At 40.5% G+C, this 23773-nt stretch overlaps 1 protein-coding gene across 9 annotated transcripts in view; it reads left to right on the forward strand.

The window, feature by feature from the left end:
- The window catches only part of NEGR1 (neuronal growth regulator 1), a 379181-nt gene that overhangs the window by 316804 nt on the left and 38604 nt on the right, over nucleotides 1–23773 (forward strand). For 3 of the 9 annotated variants that reach the window (XM_075615822.1, XM_075615813.1, XM_075615816.1), the window contains 2 exons: nucleotides 13798–13839; nucleotides 16244–16300. The exons of 2 other annotated variants lie outside the window; for them this stretch is intronic. In XM_075615822.1, coding sequence (XP_075471937.1) covers nucleotides 13798–13839; nucleotides 16244–16300 — 99 coding nt within the window. Of the gene's footprint in view, nucleotides 1–13797; nucleotides 13840–16243; nucleotides 16301–16421; nucleotides 16728–16782; nucleotides 16877–23773 lie in introns of those variants that run through there. 4 more of the 9 variants (XM_075615814.1, XM_075615817.1, XM_075615818.1 and 1 more) reach the window with 4 other exon arrangements.

Below are 23773 nucleotides of genomic sequence, written 5' to 3' on the forward strand. Positions count from 1 at the left end.
TCATCCAAGAAAAGGAGTTTCTACGATGACTGCAGCACATATGCAACGCCGGCTTCTGTTTCTAGCTGCAAGTGACTACCTGACAACAATATTGAATTAAAAAGAACTGCAGCACTTGCAAATGCAGATGAGCTTTCACCTCTGCTATAGCCTGCTGAAGGTCAGTCTACGGAGATGGAATATATTGAATATGTGAACGTAGGTCAGATTGAGTGCTTTCCAGGGACCCACCGTTTGATCCAGCAGGAAACCCAGAGAGATTGCACACTTGCTCAGGTGTATGAAGTAACCCTCAAAGAATAATATTTTGGTGCCCTATTCTGCAGGCAAAAGTTAGCCTACAATATATCAGGGAAGTGAAATGTGGGGAGTTTGTGTTATACTTAATAAGCTGCAATTGAGATTCCTAGAGGAGCAGCACAAAGGACATTTAGGGATTGTAAAAATGAAGGCACTTGCTCAAGGTTTTTTTTTTGATAGCCAGGTATTTATCAGCAAATAGCTGAGAACAACTTGCTAACAAGTGTTCAAGGTGCCCACAGGTGAACCACATGAATAAACCAGAACCGATGCATCCATGGGAATAGCCATCAGCTCCTACACAACGTGGACACATTGAATTTGCAGGGCCATTTTTGGGAATGGTTTATCTGGTAATTGTGAGGGGCAATGGCCCATTCCAAATGGCCAGAAGTGTTTTGCATGAAATCCACCATAACTAGCCACACAATTGAATAACTGAGACGCTTGTTTGCAAGAACTGGACTGCTTGAACAAGTTGTAAGTGACAATGGTTCGAAGTTTAGCTCAGAAGAGATCGGGGATTTAATTAAGAAAAATGGAATTAGACACAGGGGGAAGTCCGATATGGACATATGAACCCCCAACAAGTTACCACAGCTTTTACCTGCTCTGGAGCCGCAGCATTTTGCTTTTTTTTCCCACAAGGCTTCAAGGACAATACGTTGATTTATATCTGCATGCTGCAGTTAACAGTATAGCAGTTATGCAAGACCTCTCAGCTCAAGGAACTTGAAGTCCCAAGTGAATATATACTTTTTATATAAATTGTAAGGATAATGAAAAGTTACTGAATTTTTTTGTTAGCATGTCTTCCTTTAAAAATGTGGACGGACTCCTGCTCTAAGTGCAATGTGACAATTTCAATGTCAACTGCATATATTTGTACAAACAACATTAGAACTAACTAATCTCTACAAAATTCTGTTGATCTTTTTATTCATTTAGCAAAAACTGTCAATATAGGATAAAGAAACATATTATAGTTGAACACGTTTTACAGTATCAGGGCTCAATGTTTATTGACTTCATAAAATAAATGTGTCTATTAATGTAGTTAGCATGGGATACCTTGTTGGATATATACTAATTTAAGTCATTTTAATATATCTTGCATATCCAAATTAGTATATGTTCCAGGCGTATTCCTTTTTATGCACAACTTGGTATCTCTCCACATATTGTATATGTTTGGGGAGGTATACTGTATAAGCAACTTGGGACTTTAACAAAGAAGTGTCTTTTGCTCTCCAAACTCTTGTATTCCAAAAGTACGGGGGGTTTGCCTAAGTAAACACTTTGGTGCAGCAGTGAAACAGAGTTTGTTATTTTTCTTTTCTCATGGATGTGCTGGAATGTTTTTTTTTTATTTTTATTCATGATTTTCTTGTGTGGACTCAGGAGTTTACCAGCTGATGGAGTTGTAAGTTATGACTAGAGGTACCAGTTCAGTTCTCTTTTTTTAATTTGTCCTGCTACCTTTCCCTTGGGACATGAATGGCTCATTTCATTTCTCTGTCTATTTGAAGGGCAGAGTAGCCTCATTCCATGAAAGCATTATATAGCGATTTGAGGTGTCTGTCCCTTGTGCTGGTATTAGAGGAGATTCTGTGGTATCTGAGCATATGGCTGAAAACTACATTTTGTTTGTGTGGCTGGGATGGAAGCTGGTTTTATTTAACTATCTAGGACAGTCTATATATATTTACTGTAGATGACTGTTTCAATGTAACCAGTAGTGTCCAAGAAGTTAACTGTAGTAGTGGAATATTTCAAGATATATTTTGTAGAGGGATGCAGGCTGTGGAAGTCCTTGTAAAACTGAGTGAGAGTTCTCCTTTGTCCAGATTATAAATATGTCATCTATGTATCAGAGGTATATCAGGGGTTTATGCTGTTATTCTTTCAGAAAGTCATCCTCTAAGCCAGCGGTGCGCAAACTGTGGGGCGCGACCCCCAGGGGGGGCGCGACACTGCCGACGGGGGGCGCGGGGTTTACAGAGGCCCCGCGCGCTTCCCGAAGGCACTTAAATTAAGTGCCGGGGGAGCTGCAGGGCCTCTGTAAACCTAATTTACCGTGGCTCCGGCGGCTTCCTCCCTGCGTCGCCATGGCAACGCGGCGTCAAAATGACGCTGCGAGGTCATGTGACGTCACGTTGCTATGGCAACGTGACGTCATTACGCAGGAGCGCGGGTAAGTTGGGGTTGGGGGGGGGCACGGGAGTGAGGGGACAGCCGGCAGGGGGGCGCAGGGAAAAAGTTTGCGCCCCCCTGCTCTAAGCTGACTATGATTAGGTTGGCATATTCTGGTGCCATGTATGTGCAGAATATTTTAAGATAGTGTAGATTGCCAAAATGCACTTGTAGTACATTTCGGTAATGTGTTGTCTTCAAAATTGTACAGTAGTTGTATGAGGTTAATCTAAAATGTATAAAATCCTATTTAATGAGTTCTGGTTACATTATGAGCAAATAGAATATCTATTAAGTGTATCCAGAGGGTCAGGTGTCTTCCCTAAGTAAACAATTATTTTAATGAATACATGAAAGTTAGATGACCTGATTGTCTCAGGAATGCATTACAGCCTTCTCTGCCACTGAAGGTTTTAATTAAGAAACAAGTTACCTATGTAGCTAGAAAGTTTAATGCTTCTTTCTTTGGGCCTTGATGCTGCCTCAAATGTTGGTCACACGAACCAAGATTTGATTGAAATGTTAATAATTCTAAAATGTAAAAAAAAAACATTAACACATGACGCAGATTGAAATGTTGAAACCAAAAGAAAAAGATGCTAATACATTACAAGTGTAAATAAGTACTGGTAAATGTGATGGTAGGGGTAGCTGGCTGACCTATTAAAGAGAAATCCAATGTATGTAAGGTCAAAGTCCTGACTTTTACATAAATACCTTATGTCTGTATTTATTCCTGTGTTAGTAATTCCACCAAACTTAGATGCTTGGTATTGTGTGGTGATGAAATTAACATGTCAGCCCTGCAAATGCAAATGATGTTATGTGCCTGTTCCTATCATTTCTATGAAGGGAGTTTCTGTAATCCATTTAGCTGAACTGTTCCATAGAAAAGATATGATCAGGACAAAGGTATGGGACTAGTTAATAGAATCAGTTACCAGGTCTGAGCTCAAGGCAATGTTTCTCTTGGCTGGCTGCCCTTGCTCAATGTTAAAGGATAGCCTTTATATAGGATATATAAGGGGCACTGCTGATCAGAGCACTAGTCCATCTGAGAGACACTCTGGGAAGGAGTGTGGAGTTTAACTGTGACCAGCTGGAGATACATGTCAAAGTGGCTGCTGTGTGAAGCAGAGAAGTGGACAGGGTAACCCCATTTGCAGCGGGCCCTGCCTCTAGTGAGACTAGAAACTAGAGACTTTTCCCCAGGTCCCCAGTGGGGTAAGTGTATGTTATATTGTGTATTTGTGTATTTGCTGGTTTACCCAGAATGAACTCTGTTTGTTAAATTACTTTGTCCTGTACTTAGTGATGGTGAACCCAGACGGTTTCGGGGTTAAAAATACTGGTCTCAGGTGACAGTAAATGCTATTAAGTTCTTTTTTCATGTAATGTTTATCGTGGCACTATAAGGATTTTTGGCTGAACTAATAATTCAATTGATTAGTAACTATAAAATGTTTAATAATAAATAATTGTTTTCTGAAACATTGAATAGCTGGCATGTTTATGTAGATAAGGATCATGGCTTAATATGAAATAATACGATTTTCTAACTGTTTAAATGGGAATCTGATAAAATACCTGGTGATTTGTAAATATATATTTGTTGTGATCACATCAAGGGCGATCTAAAGCCTTTTAGGTGGCGTGACTGAATTTCAATCAGCAAACACAGGAAGCATGGGCATTGATGCACTGTTGGAATTGCTAGAGGTAGCTTCTTAGGTTATGTTTCTTTCTTATGGTGTTTTTTTATTTGAAGTTTAGCAAATAAAAGAGAGAGAAAAAGAGAGATTAAAAAAAGGCAGCAATGCAAGGAGGATTACAATAGTAATGACTGGTGTTTAGCATTTATGTTTACATGACAATATATGTTTTCAGAGCTGCGGTAAGGCCATGTAACATATGCACATGATATTCCACTTACGTAAGGAGGCTGTGTGCCTCTTTAAACATTTTAAAGAGACAATCCAATCATGCGATTCTTTTTTGGCAATTTTTTTTTAACATATCATTGAAGCAGGGGGTCTCCAGAGCTGAACACCTACTAATTTCAGCTTCAGGGACCCACTGCTTCCGAAGATACAGACCTCTGTATGCCGGTAACCGCTCTGCTCGGCTAGCAGGGTTCATGTTGTGGTGGAGTTTCAAAGCTCCTGCACCCTGCGGGCCAATCGGAAGCTGTGACATCGTCAGGTTTTGCTTCCTGTTGGCCTGCAAGATGTGGGATCTTTAAACCACTGCTAGACCAACCACAGCTGCTACCGGCACCCCATACAGAGGACTGTATCTCTGGATGCAGGGCCCCTCAGAGCTGAAATGAATGGGCTTCAGCTCTGGAGACCCCATCCTTCAATCCTATGTAAAAAAAAAAATATGTAAACAATTTGCCAAAATTATGCCCAAAATGCTTAACTCTGCAAGCTGCTCACCCTATGCGCTTCGTAGCGATATGCAGCTTCATCAGGGGTAATGCCTTAGGGATGGGTACTGCTTAAATAGCCCTACGATTAACCCTATCAGCCTGGGAAAATCTCATTGGCCTATATATATATGTATATACATGTATATGCCTTTATATACATGTGTATAACACGAGAGAGAGAGAGAGAGAGAGAGAGAGAGAGAGAGAGAGAGAGAGAGAGAGAGAGAGAGAGAGAGAGAGAGAGAGAGAGAGAGAGAGAGAGAGAGAGAGAGAGAGAGAGAGAGAGAGAGAGAGAGAGAGAGAGAGAGAGAGATCAATACCAATTGTCATACACATGTAACAAAGGAATATATATCAATTACTTGTATGGGGATTGTGTTGCATATAAAGGAAAAAATGGTAAGAAATTTTAAAATAAATATGTATGTTTTGTACTTTTAATAAAAAACCAATGAATAAAATATAGACATGTATGACAGAATATACAATCCATCTGGTGGAAATATGGATCCTCCATAATGTCTTATCAAATACATGAATAATATATCAATATAAATCTTTAACGAGGGAGTATAAAATACTTAAATACTTAATAACGCTCACCCAGCAGTTAATAAATTCATGGAACCCTCATCATACTCCGGGGAATCTCCTGAAATTAAACATATTAAATGTAACAGACCCCTTTCTAACCTTGAGGGTTAAATACATTTTGCATTCACAGTTCATAACATCACTAAGAGTTGTACCGAACAAATAAAAGTTAACCCCTGGTCTAAAATCTTGGGGTTCCTCTTTTACCCTGCCAGAGTGATGCAGGGTAACAGTAGATTTAGTAAAAAGGTTAACCTCTTGGTTGCCATTCTGCACACGACATTTAACTTTCACATTGCTGCAGCGTGACAGGGTGTAATACCCACGTTGGCACTTAATAAATCCTGGCGTATTTGGCTCAGCCATTCACCCTACTTGTCACCTTTATTAATTGGAATGGCATCATCCATGTTTACTGGATTATTTGTTGTATTTAATGATAGCACAGAAGAGGGGGAAGTTACTGTAAGAGTCACATTTACAGGTCACAGATGCAGTTAATTATGGTTCAGTGACTCACACTTCTGTCTTGTCAACTAAAACTTACAGTAATAAAGCCCTGGGGTTTTTTTTTTCATTTTAGTCACAACTAACATTACAAACTGACCTAATATGATGCGTTTAGCGTTAAATGATTCATTAGGTCACTAAATGTCTGATGTATCCATTCCATACAAGCCCTGTTAATCATAAGATCGTTTTTATGTGCAAGTACATTTATTTTTTAGGTACTCAGGGAAAATAAATGTATGCTTTTTATCAGTAAGGTATAGTATAGAAATCATGATAGGCCTCCTCCACGTTACTTGGCCAACGTACTGTATGTAGTGAAGTTAAAGAGTTGTTTCAGTCCATTTTACACAATATTGTCAACATACAGTACAGTATACACAAGTTTCTCAATATATAAACAAGGACACATTAAAGAAGCACTCCAGGTGACATAATGTTTTAAAATAAGTTTGAAGCAGGGGGTCTCTGGAGCTGAACCCCATTCATTTCAGCTCCGGGGTCCCCCTGCTTCAGACATACTTACCTCATACGGGGGTGCCTGTAGCAGCCCAGCTATCGAAATGGCGCCTTTAAATGTCCAGCGTCTGGCGGGCCAATAGGAAGCCTTGACACCATCCCTTGCGGGTTCCTATTGGCCCATGTGATGCGGGACATTTAAACAGCAGAGAGATACGGCACCCCCTCCCAGGTAAGTATTTTGGGAAGTAGGGGGCCCCCGGAGTTGAAATGACTGCGGTTCAGATCCGAAGACCCCCTGCTCCAATCCTATTTTTTTTAACGTGGTGCATTGCAGTGCTCCTTTAATGTTTCTGTACATTTTGCTTTGTTGGGTATAAAGCAGAGCTGTACACTGTGAGCTTCAGCTAATTGTTATACTAAAATAGTTACGTATTTGTCAAATAGATATTAAAAAAAAGTAAACTGGTCTATGACAAGACTGTTCAATGTGAGGTGCAGTTCCTTATTGATTGTTGTGTAATAAAGAAATAACCTTTTGCGTCATTTGGTATAATGGAAAGAACATGGCAGTTCAATGTCATTTGTGGATGTGTCATGTGTGATGCATGCGAGCTTGTTTACTAACTGAAAATGATTTTTTTTTTTAATGGAGTATACTTTGAGGCCATATGTTATTATGCCAATAGAATCAGTGCTGTACCCACTAAATTAACTGTATGAAATGAACATAACCCTAAATAAAGAGACCTCTTCACAATAGATACTTTACTACAGTACGGTATATAACTATCGCATTATGAACGGGCACCACTTTTATTAAGATGTATTACTCTCATATATGCATATTAATGCTTTCTATATTCACATGTTTACTTCATTCTAAAAAAAGCATCTCAATAACTCACAGTATGAGATAACAGATTTATATTAATAAGGGTTCAAGTCAATGTCATTCGTACATGAAACCATTGACTTCTATTAAAATATATATTTTATGTGCAAATTACTGGTGTTAGTACAGTTGAACCAAGATGATCAGAGGCATTGTGTTACGATGGTAAGGGCAGTGGTATCCAACACTGACCATGAGTGGTATAGAAAAATCGTCCTGTATTTGTTTTTCTTTCTTTGAGTGCTTTTTAAAATGCTAATTTTCTTCTTCTCCTGCAACTTGGCAGCCTGGCTTATTATTAATAGTTTAAGCTACTAATTACTATCATTCTGCAACCAGCTTCCAAAAAACGTTGTGAAAGTCAGGTTCCCCTGGAGAATTTTGCTGCACAGAATGATGATCTTGTTCTTCACCACAGGGTTACACTTCAAACTGTTAAATTAAATTTTGGAACTTTGATTTTGGAACTCTGCATGTGTTGCTAGGGTCCTTTTTAAGTTAAATTGCTAAACAATGAGCCTCATGCACGTTCTGGCTTCAATCAGATTATGTGCAAGACACAGAGCACAGGTGCATAAATTATACCTTTAATTATTAATACGGTGGAACGTGATAGCTACATTACAGGTAACAGCCTATTCAAAGCATCCATAATTGACTGGATATATAGTTGATCTGATTGTTTGATTTATCTAGAGTTAGGAAAAATGATGTTGCATTGCTTAATTTGGCAGGACAAAGCTTGATTTTTGTGTCAGCATGAAGATCAAATTAATGTTGGTGTTTTAAACTATAAAACGGAAGAAAGTTTACAGCATGAGGCACCATAAACTTGGGGATTATCCAAATCAGGACATAGTAACATGAGTACCTGGTGAAAGGGGCCAGTCTCCCCAAACCGTTCTGCACTGTTTTTGTATGTAGTACGCTCATAATAAAACGTATGACTTGATCTGCACAATGCCTATGTTTTTATGCCGTATCCATCTCTTTGGGAACATTTTATTGCCTTTGTGATCAAGGATGGTGACCACCAGCGGTTATAGCACCACATCTAGTGTACTGTCCAAATACTTACACTTTGGGGGCGCGGGGGGATTTGTGTGGACTTTGTTGTTTCACGTTTAACTATAAAACTGAAGCCAAATGTGGAAATAAGTGATGAATGTTGGAGAAAACCAAACTGCCTAGGTTATTGTGTACTGTCCGTGAGCAGCCAAATGGCTTACATAGGTATGTCATCTGAGTATATGTAGAAAAAAATACATATTTGTTATTTTGGCACACAACTAAATAAGGCCAAATACACGGTTAAAATCTTAATTTATTCAAAAACTAGAATATGAAATCTCTAAAATATTGATATTAAACTCCTTGCCAGCTTTGTCATCTCTGGGCTATTTCAATCTATTCAGGATCCCTTTAAGATAAGAAAACTAAATTTCTAGTGTGCTTCCCAGGGGTTGATTTGGAACATCTTCCTTTCATAATTTACACCACTGCTAACAAGGAAATGGATCACATAAAATATCGCAGCCAATCAGTACAGAGGATCAGATGATCTGCACACACTCTACAGAAGCAGTTAGAAGCTGATCTTTAGTTATGGGGGTGAGGCCCTGGGATAGGAGTGAGACTTGACATAGGGACAGAGGAGAGACTATGGCCCAAATTCACAAAGCTCAGTTGAGTCAGGGCTCATAACGTCCTGTTATCAAAATCGGCAGTAGATATTATGTTCCCTGAAGTTAACATGAATCCACAAATCTAATTATGTGCAAAATCAACGTCCGTTAGTTCTATCATTAGAATACTGTAGGTTTGTTTGTCTTAGGCTGAGATGATACTCAGCACGATGGTGCGCGCTCCAAGCACAAATTGCATAATCCCTATGCGGTCGCCCCTAGTGTGCGCACGATGGAGCGACATGGCGCGACCGCGTTTTTAAAAGACAAAACATTTTGTCTTTTCAAGCACGGCCGCCTGATGTCCGCGTCACGTGAGCGGTTCAGCCAATGAGGGTGAACCAGCTTCGTGACACGTCCGCCACGCCTCCCCAACGCCGCCACAATCGCCTGCAACTCAGTTCACACATCGCTCGGGCAACAGGCATGCGCAAAGCTATGCCGTCATTCGCGCGCGGGCAAGTAAGCCCTATAATCTTCACCTTACACCTATCATACCTACAGGTGACGTTACTGTATGTCACGCAGACCCGGAAATATGGGTTTTGCTGGAGAGAACACAGAGACCTGTTCTACTAGCGTCCTCAGTGCTATCGCTATCTATATCTTGCCCTCAAACCCACCTTCAAGCACGTGGAGAGACACCTGTGATAAAAAATGATTTGCACTGCTGGGAGATAAGCTAATAAGCTATGCAAAGTATATTTAAATAACTCCTGCTAGCATATACAGTAGATGTATCAAGACTTCCTGACCTCAGCGAAGCGGACAAGAAAGCAAAGGTTTGTGATGCCGGGATAGTGTCTGCCGCGGTTGCGCTGTGGGTTGTCCATCCTTCTGTATGGGCCCTCCCACAACGTTAATCCTCCATTGCCGTAACCAGTGGCGGATTTACATTTCTGCCATCTGTAGGCTCGGGGGTGGCCCTCCGTCCTAGCGACACGCTGTGACGCTGCATTGTCATTTGACGCTGTGTTGTCTTGACAACGTGTCGTCATGTGACATTGCGGCATCATTTGATGCCATAATGACGCAACGCTACAGGAGAGGGCCCGCTCTGGAAAAGGTAAGGCTCACACACACACACACACACACACACACACACACACACACACACACACACTTTCTCCCCAAAAGATTGCCGCTCTAAGCTGTAGCCTTCTCGGCTTAATGGAAATCCGCCACTGGCCACAACCCCCATGGTCACGTGACTATACATGGCAGCGGCACCGACATCTTGCTACATTTGTATATCTCAGGTGCGCTCCTTTTTGTGCACAGGTTTCTCTCTCTCTAAAACCCATATTGTAGGGTCTGGAGGGTGCAAACTGCACATTTAAGGATGTCCTAAATAACATATTGTTAATTCCCTGTGTTAACTATAATAGAGCTCTGGGGATCTGCGCTGTTACAGGGAACACCTCTTTTGCATACCATTAGCACTAAAGTCCGTTATAGTAATGCAGGGGCTTGTTATAGTTGGAAACAGCACTTAACACTGCATTCATCAATTTCTGCCAATAATATGTCCATTCATTTCTCATTTAAGACATATACTTATTATTGATGTGCAATCATTTGGTTTAATAGGTTCACCCTAAAGCAAAATAATAATAAAAATATCTTTTTTAACATTGAATATTTCCCCCTGGTTCCAGGGACAGTTACTGATAAAAGTAGTGCTGGTACTTCCTGGTATTTAAATCACCTGAATCACGCGGACCAATAAGAAGCCATGACAGATGACGCCATGCCTTCCTTTTAACGCGTGTAATGCAGGAGACAAACTACCATTTTGTTTCCCCTGGACATATCATGGAATACATGTGGTCCCTGGAGCTAGAAGTAGCGTGTTTCAGCCCCGGGGACCCTCGGTTTCCCAGGCTAGTAAAAAAAAAAAGTTGGGTAAAAACAAAAATAAACAAATAAGGTGAAGAGCTGCTTTAAAATTTCAATTTGGCAACGTTGAATTTGTATATTACGTTGTTTATTACGTTTTGTCTGTAAACATATTGCAACTACACTTTAGTATCATCAACACATCTGTTTTGTCCACTATGTTCCAGACGACAGCAGCGGATATTATGTTTACTTGGCTTGTGTCTACGGGCAGAGTGGCCAACTCCAGTCCTCAAGGTCCACCAACGGGCCATGTGTTAGGGATATCCTTGCTTCAGCACAGGTGGCTCATTCCCTGCACTGAAGCAGAGATATCCTTAAAACTTGATCTGTTGGTGGCGCTTGAGGATTGGAGTTGTCCGCCCCTGGTTTACGGGTTTGAGTTTAATTCAGTACTCTCCTACACAGATCACATCCGCCCTATGGATTAGAGGCGGGTGAATTTGTTCGGCGGATTTGGATCCGCAGCGGATCAGCCGGTTCCTTTGGTCCCCGGATTTCCGCAGGTCAATCTCAAGAAGGGCGATTCGCGTTTTGTGGATTTTAAAATTATTATTAAAAAAATACACTTCGCGTATTACGCAAGCCGTGGACAGATTTGCAGAATCCAATCCGCGAATTACGCAATCCACCAACGCATTGCTGAATCCGCGATTGGATTCTACAAATCCGTCAAAGGATTGTATCCAATGGCGGATTTTGATGAATCTGCACGGATTAAAACCGACCAAAATCAGTCCGCGGATTTTACACCGCGAAACAAAAAAAAAAATTTGGGGGGGGGGGTGCGAAAAAATTTGGATTTGGGTGGATTCACCCGTTTCAACAAATCCCGCTCCAGTTACAGTCAACAGCTCAAAGACAAACACTGAAGCCACAAGGGCTCAGGTACATCACTACAGTATGTACCAGCTCACAGCTCACAGCTCACAACAGACCAACAAAGAATGCATTATTCTGTTTACATCATTTCAATGAGTTACAAGGGGAAAAAAAGTGTAATGCAACCAACAATTTTGCAGCTGGACACTAGTTCCCCTACAGCCTCTTAAATGCATATTCATATATACTATACATGTAAATACACATACATTATACACAGTACACTAGCAAACAGTATATATAGTCAACATGTTGATGATCATTTGTCAAAGCTTCTTGGCTTCAAAAATTAAACTACATAGCCCAAATGCCCCCGATGTACCAAAGAAAATATCCCATTGCTTACAAGGCTTTCCCTCTGTTAAATGAACCCATGTTCCACGTGGTGAGATGAATAGTACTTGGGAAATATGCAGTAAAAAAATGTTCAAACATTATTTCAAGAGGGTTTTTTTGCACATTTTTTTATTTGCACAATTCCTAGGTATTTTCTCAAGTATCATTGGTGTCACTATGTGGATAATAGGTTCATTTATTTGGGGGATATAAGCACATGGGTTGGTCTCTCCGTCCCTCTCTAGCAAGAGTCCACCCTCTAATGTCTTCACATTCACGTGCTTTTTCTGACAATCACTTTCCGGGCACTATGGAATCTCGCACAATAATAATAGTCTATGCGTACAACATAAATATATTGCAAGGAATTGAACAGCTCGAAAAAATTCACGTCTTAAATAGCAGCCATTGCACTGTCTGGACATAATAATAATAGCGTGTTCTTGTATAGCACTGCTAGTTTTACATAGCGCTTTACAGACATTTTGCAGGCACAGGTCCTTGGAGCTTACAATCTATGTTTTTTGGTGCCTGAGGCACAGGGAGATAAAGTTACTTGCCCAAGGTCACAAGGAGCTGACACCAGGAATTGAACCAGGTTCTGCTGCTACCAAACTCAGTGCCAGTCAGTGTCTTTATTCACTGAGCCGCTCCTTCTCCTAACAGCTTAACGAATACAGCGAGATTAATTTCCATGCAAAAACAGCCATTGTCGCACAAACATGCCGTTATCACAGATTAATGAATAAACCCCATGGAGAGAGAGTGCAAAGGGACAGATACAGAAGAATTAAAAGAGAGAAACAATTGCAAAGAGCACATGAAGTTAGTATTTTAATTAACCCTCTGAATTTTGACAACCTGAACAGGCTGCTCCCTTAACACTAAATTGCATTTAAACATTCTGGTGTGAAAATGTGTCTGATGTAGAACTATTTTTATCTTGTCAGTGCATTGTATCTCTCTGCACCTCTCAACAAACAAATTGCTTTATGCTCCCAACACTTCAATTTGCTTGACAGCAAAAGTTTCCCTGAAGCGAACTTCACAAGTTAGCAACTACGCACACACGCACACACAAGCTTGCCGCCTCTTACATACACTTATAACAGATTTCTTGCAGCTTTATACATACACTTCACACAGCATCCCCTTTTATACCTTCATTTTTTCACTTCACCCCACGTGAGTCTGTCTTTCTCCGAGGTTCTTGAATTGGAAAGCGCTGGCAAATACTTCCAATCAGGAGTATATGTTCTCGTTGTGTTTTCAGCGGGCGGAATCATCATATCGTAATTGGCCAATATCATTACGGTGGAGTAGACCAATAAGAAAATATGAAGGGCATGCACAAATCAAGGGGTGTCCTATGAAAAATACTGATACTTGCAGCAGAGGCATCCTACAATACAACTATTCACCAATTTCATTTACAATTGGTGTACAGTACACATTATTGCATATGAAATCAACATTCCATTAAACAAATCACTGTATGTTGCATGCATGTTTACTGTCTCATTGTGTCTGTCTTCCATAAAGTATGTGATTAATGCCCAAATTGTTTTTTTTTTTCTTTTTTTCTTTTTTTTTTTCTTTTTTCCTTTTTGTAGAAATTGTTGAGCCTTCTACCTCTAGTCCTGTCACAAGCTCAGGTCAGTATCCACATACATTCACAAAGTATGTTTGGGTACTGTATTTCCTCTGTTCTACCATCTGTCATATTTCACGTCAAACAACTGATCCGGTAAATGGGGTTTGCTCTGTTTTTGTGTCACTTGTTGTAGAATTGGCTTTATTGAAAAGTTTGCCTGGAAGAGGAGTTGGTATTTTCTGTATTTGAGCAATACAAAGGTTATATATCTATTAAAGTGCATGTCATACCTAGTTTCAGAATAAATGTGTGGCACTATCCCAGGCGTTGGCGACTCATCTTCTCAAGGGCCACCAACAGGTCAGGTTTTCAGGAATCCCTGCTTCAGCACAGGTGGCTCAATCAGTTGCAGCTGCAGCACAGTTGGCTCAAGCAGTGGCTCAGTCAAAGACTGAGCCACTGCTTGAGCCAACTGTGCTGAAGCAGTGATATTCTGAAAACCTGACCCGTTGGTGGCTTTTGAGGACTGGAGTTGCCCGTCCCTGCGCTATCCCAAACTTTATATGTGTACTTCATTGTGTCGAAAGTTACAGCTCCTCAGTGCTTTAAATACTGTCAGTCATCTGTCTGTATTTATACTGCAGAATGCCTACAAACCTAACAGAGAAGATTCCCAAATAGTGCAGAACCGTACTTTTTTTTAAATTATTATCGTCAGCAGCTTTACAAATGCTAACCTGATTTTTTTTTTTTTAATTATACAGGGAAATGAATTAGGGAAATGAATTACAGCTATGAGAGCTTGCAAAAGTAAACATCTGACAAGCAATCATTTTTATTTCTTTAAAAAGCTACTCAGGCTGGTAATCTCATATAGATTTAAATCAAAGCGAATGGAGTTTCCCACAGAATAAATACATCAGGTACAGAATGAGTTCATGATGCAGTGATCTTGCGCTAGATGTTACCATATGGTTAAGAACTCTACTGGCTCCAGTGCTCATTGCTGTTTAGATTTTATAGTGGTTCAGCAGTTCAGCGTTGTCATTTTCGGTTTAATTTGTATCTCTGTTCCATCATTTCATTCCGTTTCTGTGGCTTCTATTAACTAATAGGCACTTGTACCCATCATATATTATACAATAGCAAAACATTATAGCAACTTCTAACCAAGTACCACTCTGCTTTTTTTAAAGACTTCCAATAATAATTTACAGCAAACACATATATCACTTGCGAGCACATTCACGTGTCTCAGGCAGGTCTGCAACCCTGCTCTTCCACGTTATCTCCTAGCATACAGTGCTTCCACTGCAGCCAGGAATTCTGGGTAATGATATGCAAATGAGCACAGTGTCACTCTTTACTTGTCCATTCCCTATAAGCGTATGCCTGCCGTATTACAGTTTTCTCTGCACAGCCTGGGTTACAGAAGTGCAGAGCCATTAATCCTACTCACAGACAGCTGTTTTTCCCTTTTGAGCCTCATCAGTGCGAGGCTGGTTATACTGGCTTTGCAATATGAAGCTGCTACGTGGGTATAACCAGAGACAAATCATTTAAAATCCAGTTTACATTGTGTGTATTAATGTGCATTTCTTGCCACTAAGAGCATAAAAGAGGCAGGCTAACATATATGATCATCTACCAAAGACAGAACAAACACCATGCAATGCTGGTACTTGTGAGGAAAGATGGGACTTTTTACAATATTTGGGGCTTTTAAAGCTGCAGTTCAGGCTCCCGTTTTTAGTTTTTTTTTTAACTTCAATAGTTTCATGTGGGCAATCTCTACTTACCTAAAGAACTGCATAGCTGCCGGTCAATTCGTTCTCCATCTATTGATTGGCAAAGTTTGGCGACATCTTTAAATATGGGGAATGTAAATTGTTGCTATAGAAACAAGCATGCTTGTTAAAATAGAATACAAGAAAATTGGTCTTTCAAAGTTGTTGTTTTTTTAAAACAGAAAATGCTAAAAGTATTTTTTCTAACTACAGAACTGATTTATTAAAAAAAACACACATGCAGGATATTGCATGAACTGCAGCTTTAACATTTGTACACAGGAGGAGTTCTTCCTTGTTTTGTCTTCCCAGCTTTCTCTGAATTATAATATTTTCTACTTGATTTAAATAATTTTGGTTTCGTTACATTCTGTAATCCATAAAAGATATCACCAGTGGTGGAAGCTTTGAATGATTAAGCTCTATTGAATAACAAACACAACAAATATTAACCAGTCATCGTTAATTGTCCTTTGTTTTCATGAAAATGAATATACTTTGTGGGCATGGTTAATAAAATATTACAATAAAAAAAAAGCTGGACTATACAAATTGCACGTGATGTATTTGACCATGAACTATTGTGAAAAGTTGAACGATCCTATGATTAAACAATCCTTTCTGTAAAACAACATGCATTTATTCTTTATTCTTTATGCTTACCATCCTTTCTTCTAGCCAAATATTCCGTGAAACATTTTGCAAGATCCTCATCTGATACACTTCACTATACAGGTATAAACTGACCTCTTTGTGCAACTTCATTTAAAAACAAATGACAATTATATGCTAAGAAGCTATAATGAAAAAGTCATCAGTCACATCTTTACGCTGTATTTTTAATTCCTTGTGGCAGAATCTTCTGTGTTTATGGTTCTTTATTTCCCTGCAACAACTATTTACTTGATGGATATTAATGCAGCTGCGACTCTCTCAACAGGTGATATGAAAAAGTGACAAGACTCTGTTGATTTTAATGCCCCCATACCGAGTAAATCCTATCAAGAGAACATAAAACAGATAGTTTAATACATTACATAAAGTGCCTTCCCTCCCTCCACTGTGTTCTGTCTTCACTCCACTCCCCATTCTCTATTAATAGTTTATTTTCTCTGTTCTAATTTTGCTTATTTCTGACTTTCTTTCTCCCTAATTATATTTATTTTTCACCTTACATGTTTTCTTTTTTTTCCTTTTCATGTGCGTCTTTTTCAAAGCTGTTGCTGGCAGTTCTTCTGAGGGGCTAGCTGTGGGACTAGTTGAAGATAGGGATGACTAGTGCACAGAAATTGTGTAGTATCTGACATAAAGGTTGGTACGGTGTTATACGTTTGGAGACCACTCCACCTTTTATAAAAGTAGACGGAGATAAGTTGCTGCTTAGTCTCTCCTGCTGGGCGGCTCTGGATTTCGCGGAATAGTCTCTAGTGATGCGCATTTCTGTGATTTTTGCATGTCAACTTGCACGGAAACGCACAGTGGCAAAAATGGCATTAGAGCTACAGAGTAATATCAGGGGATGGCAGGTTACCTGCCCACTGCATTGGTGAAGATGCTAAAAAGACTTAAAGTGTATTATTTTTGTATTCCAACATTATTCTTAGCAAATTTATAATAATAATAATAATAATATGTTCTTGTATAGCACTACTAGTTTCATGTAGTGCTTTACAGAGACATTTTGCAGGCACAGGTCCCTGCCCCGTGGAGCTTACAATCTATGTTTTTGGTGCCTGAGGCACAGGGAAATAAAGTGACTTGCCCAAGGTCACAAGGAGCCGACACCAGGAATTGAACCCAGTTACGCTGCTTCAGTGCCAGTCAGTGACTTTACTCACTGAGCCGCTCCCTCTCCCTTCTCCAAATACCGGTAAATTTAATATCTAAAATTCAGCTGGAGGTTTGTTTCCCACAAATTACAATTCAATCTATTTTCTCAAGAAAATGTGAAAGTAACTCATTTGTCAAAGATTACCTTATTAAGAACTTAGAACATTAAGTACATTGTTATGAATTTGGTCCTATTTGTTTCTATTTTATATTTCCTTAATGGAAACTTTAGAATCAATATGGTAAATCGAATTCTAATTTCTAGATTAGGGAAATATAATTAAACCGCCTGTATATAGCATTTCTTGAGAAGGATTATGATTTAGCAACTATTGACACAGCTTATTGTAGAGCTAAAATAACAAAGCTCTTTTAAGTTCATCATTAAGACATAAGAATCAGGAGGAAAGAAGGTGCGTTTCTACATATCACTCTGATCAGAAGATGGTGGAACAATTTGTTTCAAAACATTGGAAGCTCTTACTATGCAATGCTGATCCAGCTATAAGAAGTTTGAAAATATCCACCTATTGCATATTGCATATAGAGGATCAAATATTAGGGATAAGCTCGTGCACAGTTATTTTGAAAAAGAAAGTATTACAATGGTTGGTAACTATAAATGTGGCCATTGCATGTGTGATCTCTAAACATGTAAGGCCTCGGGCATGGTCAGCGCTTATGTGCTGACCCGTGCTGAGCCGTACTGCTGCTCGGCACTGAGCCCCTGCAGCCGCAATGAGAGCGGCTTTAGCAGGGGCTCGCACACGTGTCAGCACGCTTGTGGAAGCGTGTGTCTGACGGAGTTTTGAAATTTCCCCGCTTGCCGGAGCGCAGGGCCGGTCACGTGAGCGGTTCGCCCAATGAGGACGAACCGGCGCCATGACGTCACTGGCCCGCCCCCATCCCACCCCCTGACGGCACGCTGTGTAAGGCCAGGAAAGCACCGCTTTCCCTGAGCCTCAGCGCGCCTCCGCACTGTTTGGGGCACTATGTCCCAGGCCTAAGAGAAACAGCAACAAGAAAGACTGAATGGCTTATGCAATGGCGATACATTCTGCAGATACATATTACTAATCCTAGACATTTAATTGGCATCAACTGAGTGCTCCCTTAAAACGTGGGGCTGATGGGCATCTCAAACTCTTACAAACAGAATCCAGATGGATTTCAGTGTTAAATACTTTCCAACTGGATGAACCCAATGATCTGATTGATTTATCGCCATTTATATAAGATCAACTACTGCAACTGTTATTGCTGCCTTAAGGCAGAGGCTCTCAACTCCCGTCCCCAAGACCGCCCCACAGGTGAGTTTTTAAGGAAATCCCAGCTTGCGCACAGGTGGCGCGATCAGTGGCTCAGTCGGAGACTGAACCACCTGTACTGAAGCTGGAATATCCTTTAAAACGGACCTGTTGGGCGGTCTTGGGGACTGGAGTGGAGAACCCCTGTCTTAAGGATTCGGGTGTCTTTATTCATCTTGTTTCCCTTAGGCACAATGTGAAACAAATACTGGACACCTTTTTGCATTTTCTATTTCATTTTGTTTGTGACTTTTGTCATGAAGCTGGTTCACCCTCATTGGCTGAACCAGCTCACGTGATGCTGACGTCACACGACTGTTTTTTTGTTTTTCTTTGTTTTTTTTTTTGTTTTTCTTTGTTTTTCTTTGTTTTCCTATGTCACGCGACTGGAGCCTGAAAAAACTAATTTACTTGTCTCACAAAACTGCAGCAGCGTCGACGCGCAACATCCCCGCCAGTTCTATGCTACTTTCAATAGAAAAGCATAGGAGTCCCGAACATGCGCGCACGTAGTGAAGCCCCCACCATGAGCGCGGCCTAAGAATAGATTGTAGCTGCTGAGTTACACTGACTGCAGGATTGGTTTGAAACTGAAAGGCAGCCATTTAGTGAACCCTGGGAAGCAGGATTTTGCTGATCAATCACGGAGAACCAATTGATCGGCAGCTTAGGAAATTAGTTTTCAATAAAAGGTTGCAAAGATTAAAACAAAAAAAAAGATTTTTTTTTTCCGCTGCTTGGATTGCCTCTTTAAATGAACATTGTAAATAAAGACATTGCACAAACAAATAAAGATACAATAGGTTATAGGCGTATGTAACAGTTACAGACCAGATTAAAATGTGACACCGCTTTAGTTTTGAAGGAAGTTAGACTGGTGCCGGCTTTGCGTCTCAGGCAGACGGTTCCAGTTGGGAGGAGCACGGTAAGAGAAGGACGAGCGGACGGATTTTTTGTTGAACCTTGGAAGCGTGTGATATATCACAGGACAATTCCAATTGCTTTACATGGGATTCCTTTTCTTTGATACATACTGTATAGTGCTGTTTTAGCCCCACTTTTACAGCAAGGAGACTTGAATAAATAGATCCCAAAATCCATAATTGGCACAAAGTAGCAGTGTCAGAAATCAACCACAATGGGCAAGGATGGCCCATACTGCTTCACATGCCCAGCCTGACATACCGTACACTGCAGTGTCTTACAAACCATCTGGTAAATTGCAAACCCATGTTTTTGAAGTACAGTACGTTACTGGTCCCTGGAGCATTAGGAAGCAAAGTGTATCTAATTGGTGCTTGCAGGAATTCATCTCCATCTCACACAGTAAGGGCATTGTGCAGTTTGTGGCTGGTAGGTGGAGGGGCACAGTAGGTCAAGCACTGACTCAAAACAAAAGCAGGGGGAGTCGGTGGCAGCACCGGTGACCTTGGTCAAGTCACTTTATCTTTAACTCTTTATCTAGATAGTAAGCTCTTCTACGGGGCTATTTTGATACCAGTCTAGATGTAGATTGTCCTTACCCACGATCACTGGTTGCAGTGGAAGCACTGTATGCTGTGTGAGTTTGGGAACCTATTTGACACATGAATATGCTTATAAGTTTTCTTTATTATTATTTAAATACATTTTTAACAATCATGTTAATTGTACAATAGGGGTATTTAAAGAAAATTGCACATGCTGGTCCCATATTGCTGCTTTAAAAAAAAAGATAAAAGTTCACATATTTACATCTTATTCTGAACACCTACCCATCAGCTGTGAGATCTCGTCGTGTAACGGGAGCATATATTTTACCTGTCGCCTGAAGCAGACATCTCACCTAACAATGCATTTGGCAATAGAGTTGAAACAAGTTCCTGTTCAGAACATTCCCCATTTGCTAGGAAGTGGGCCATAGTATTTTGGGAGTGATCTGACGACCAAAGAAACCGACCAATCCGCGGCGGATCCAAATCCGCCAAACAATGTTCACCCATCTCTACTTCTAGTTACCTCTAGATTGTACCCTCTCAAGAGCAGCGCCATCATTATCTCTGTATCAGTTTGCATTTGTTTGTCTTTATTTGGTAGGTCATTCTCTTAATGTAATACACATAACGCTGTACCCACCATTGTACCGCGCTGTGGAATGTGTTGGCGCTTTACAAATAAACAATAATTATAGGAGTAGAAAAGAACTGATGAAAAATGTATTTATTCCAGTAATCATGAATACATAAAATATAGTTAATACGGGTGAGTCCCAATCAATGCAAGAAAGGAGGCTTCCAATTAGGGGCAAAAACAAAGTACACAAAATTAGAAAAAAACAAAGAAATTCACTGAGAGATATACCATGGAAAACAGGAACAGTGCAGCGGAGAGGCGACGTTCCTGGCCTAACGTGGCTCTTTATCAAGTCCACTCCAAAATAGCAGTCACAAGAATTTCAAGTCAAAAATCTTCCTCGCCACACAGCAAATAAGGTCGCGGTCCGTGTGAAGTGTCCATTCAAGATGTGCAAAACTCTACCACGAGTTTCTGTAAAAAATACAAATTTAAAAAATTGTGAATCGCTGAAATGTTTGAGCAGCGGTCGCTTCACAGGGACAAAAAAATATTTAGTTTTTTTTTATGCATGTAATTATGAAATTAACCAAAATTCACAAGTCCGTTTTCACATCGCATTGCTAGAACGTGTGTTCTGAGGCACACAACCTCTGCTACTACAATATATACTACAATATATACTATAATATATACTGCGATACATTAAAGGTCCACAACAGTTGCGAAAAAAAGTGAAAAAATAAGTGCGCAACTACAATCAATAAATATGAAGTGATTATGTGATGTAATAAATGGGTGACCTTTGATAACCGTAGAATAAATTGAGCGTCTGCAGCTGTGGCACCAGGGATGGCTCAGGTACCCCCTAATAGCAGACAAAAATACAAAAAACACAGCGCACAACGCTCATAGTGCATTAAAAATTATATTAGTAACCACAAGAGTAAGGTGAGTATTAAGCGTACATTTGAACAGAAAAAACAAGCATTTCAGGGTTAATGTTACCCAAGCACCAACGGACGCCAGTGAAGATGTCGTGGCTCTCTCCTTGTCAATCCCTCAGCCTCGGGATAGGGCCTGGGTGGTCTCCGATCGGGTAGCTGTTGATCCAGCCCTCAGCCTCAAGGTAGTGCTTAGATGGTCTCCGGTCAGGTAAACGACAGTACAGCCAAATCGCCGTGCAGAGCAGTAATGCCTCACACTGTTAGAGTCTCTGTAGCAGCGGAGCACACGCTGTTGGGCGTCTTGATTCGGCGCTTCCGGGTCCGTGACGTCACTCGGCCGCGACTAAGCGTCGCAGGTCAGCAGAACACCGGGCCGGTTCTCAGGGGGTGATAAGGTGTTGAGGGTTCGCAAAAAGTCTTTAGTCCAACGCGTTTCGAGACCACAGGGGTCTCTTCATCAGGGAATCAGGGTCTGATGAAGAGACCCCTGTGGTCTCGAAACGCGTTGGACTAAAGACTTTTTGCGAACCCTCAACACCTTATCACCCCCTGAGAACCGGCCCGGTGTTCTGCTAACCTGCGACGCTTAGTCGCGGCCGAGTGACGCCATGGACCCGGAAGCGCCGAATCAAGACGCCCAACAGCGTGTGCTCCGCTGCTACAGAGACTCTAACAGTGTTAGGCATTACTGCTCTGCACGGTGATCTGGCTGTACTGTCGTTTACCTGACCGGAGACCATCTAAGCACTACCTTGAGGCTGAGGGCTGGATCAACAGCTACCCGATCGGAGACCACCCAGGCCCTATCCCGAGGCTGAGGTTTTGACAAGGAGAGAGCCACGACATATTCACTGGCGTCCGTTGGTGCTTGGGTAACATTAACCCTGAAATGCTTGTTTTTTCTGTTCAAATGTACGCTTAATACTCACCTTACTCTTGTGGTTACTAATATAATTTTTAATGCACTATGAGCGTTGTGAGCTGTGTTTTTTGTATTTTTGTCCACAACAGTTGCAGCTTGTGTTGTATATTGGGTATGCTGTATCTTAATTACATTCTATTTATCAAAAACAAAGGTGTTGAAGAGAAATTCTCTGGGACCCATGTTATTTTTTTCTGCAAATGGAGGTAAAATCCTCAGCACAAAACAAAGGGAAATATTGGTATTTTATAGAAGTCATATAATGTTTTGTATTAAAGGAACGCTCCCCCTCTTGGTGGTCTAAGGCAGGGGTGCTCAACTCCAGTTCTCAAGACACCCCCCTCCCCCCCCAACAGGTCAGGTTTTAAGGATATCCCTGCTTCAGCAGAGGTGGCTGAGTCAAAGACTGAGCCACTTGTGCTGAAACAAATATATCCTGAAAGCCTAATCTGTTGGAGGGTCTTGAGTACTGGGGTTGAGCCCCCCCTGGTCTAAGGCACAGAAGTTGATGAGCAAATACATATATTTAAAGTAAACATTGACAGTTTGTCTAGAGACTTAATAAGTAATGTTCTGACCGATATCCAATCAATTTAAAAAGACACTAGATATTCAGAGAACTGAATAAGCTTCAAATAACTGAATTAGCATTTTATGGTAATACAATCCATCATTACAAGTCAAATCTAGCTTTTCATGTAGCTGAGAAAGCATTGAATGTGACCTACTTTATTTATTCATTTACAAACTCCATGTTAAGCGGTCATGTTGCTTATCTAAAAATTAGCGCATTGGAGCTGCTAGTTAAATACAAAACGTCAAATAATGCAGATTCATTCAATTTTTCATTGTAACCTAAAATAAGATATATTTTTTTTAGAGCCGCTACTGTGTTGCTTGTGATTTATTCATCAGCTCTTTAATTGCTTCTCTGTATAAACTTCATCTTTTATACCATTTGATGTGTTCTAATATGCCATATGTTCATCTCTAAAATCTGTTTCTTTACTTCTTGTTTTTAACAGTTTTTCTCCCCCAAAGGGTTTTTGTCTCCGTTTAATTTCTTTTAGTGCAAAGTCTTTGTTTGGCCTTCACTTCCTATTATCATTAAAATGTGTTTATCGTAAGGGCTTTGATTCAAATCTTTGGC

The sequence above is a fragment of the Ascaphus truei genome, chromosome 10 (assembly GCF_040206685.1).
Source record: "Ascaphus truei isolate aAscTru1 chromosome 10, aAscTru1.hap1, whole genome shotgun sequence".
Taxonomy (NCBI): domain Eukaryota; kingdom Metazoa; phylum Chordata; class Amphibia; order Anura; family Ascaphidae; genus Ascaphus; species Ascaphus truei.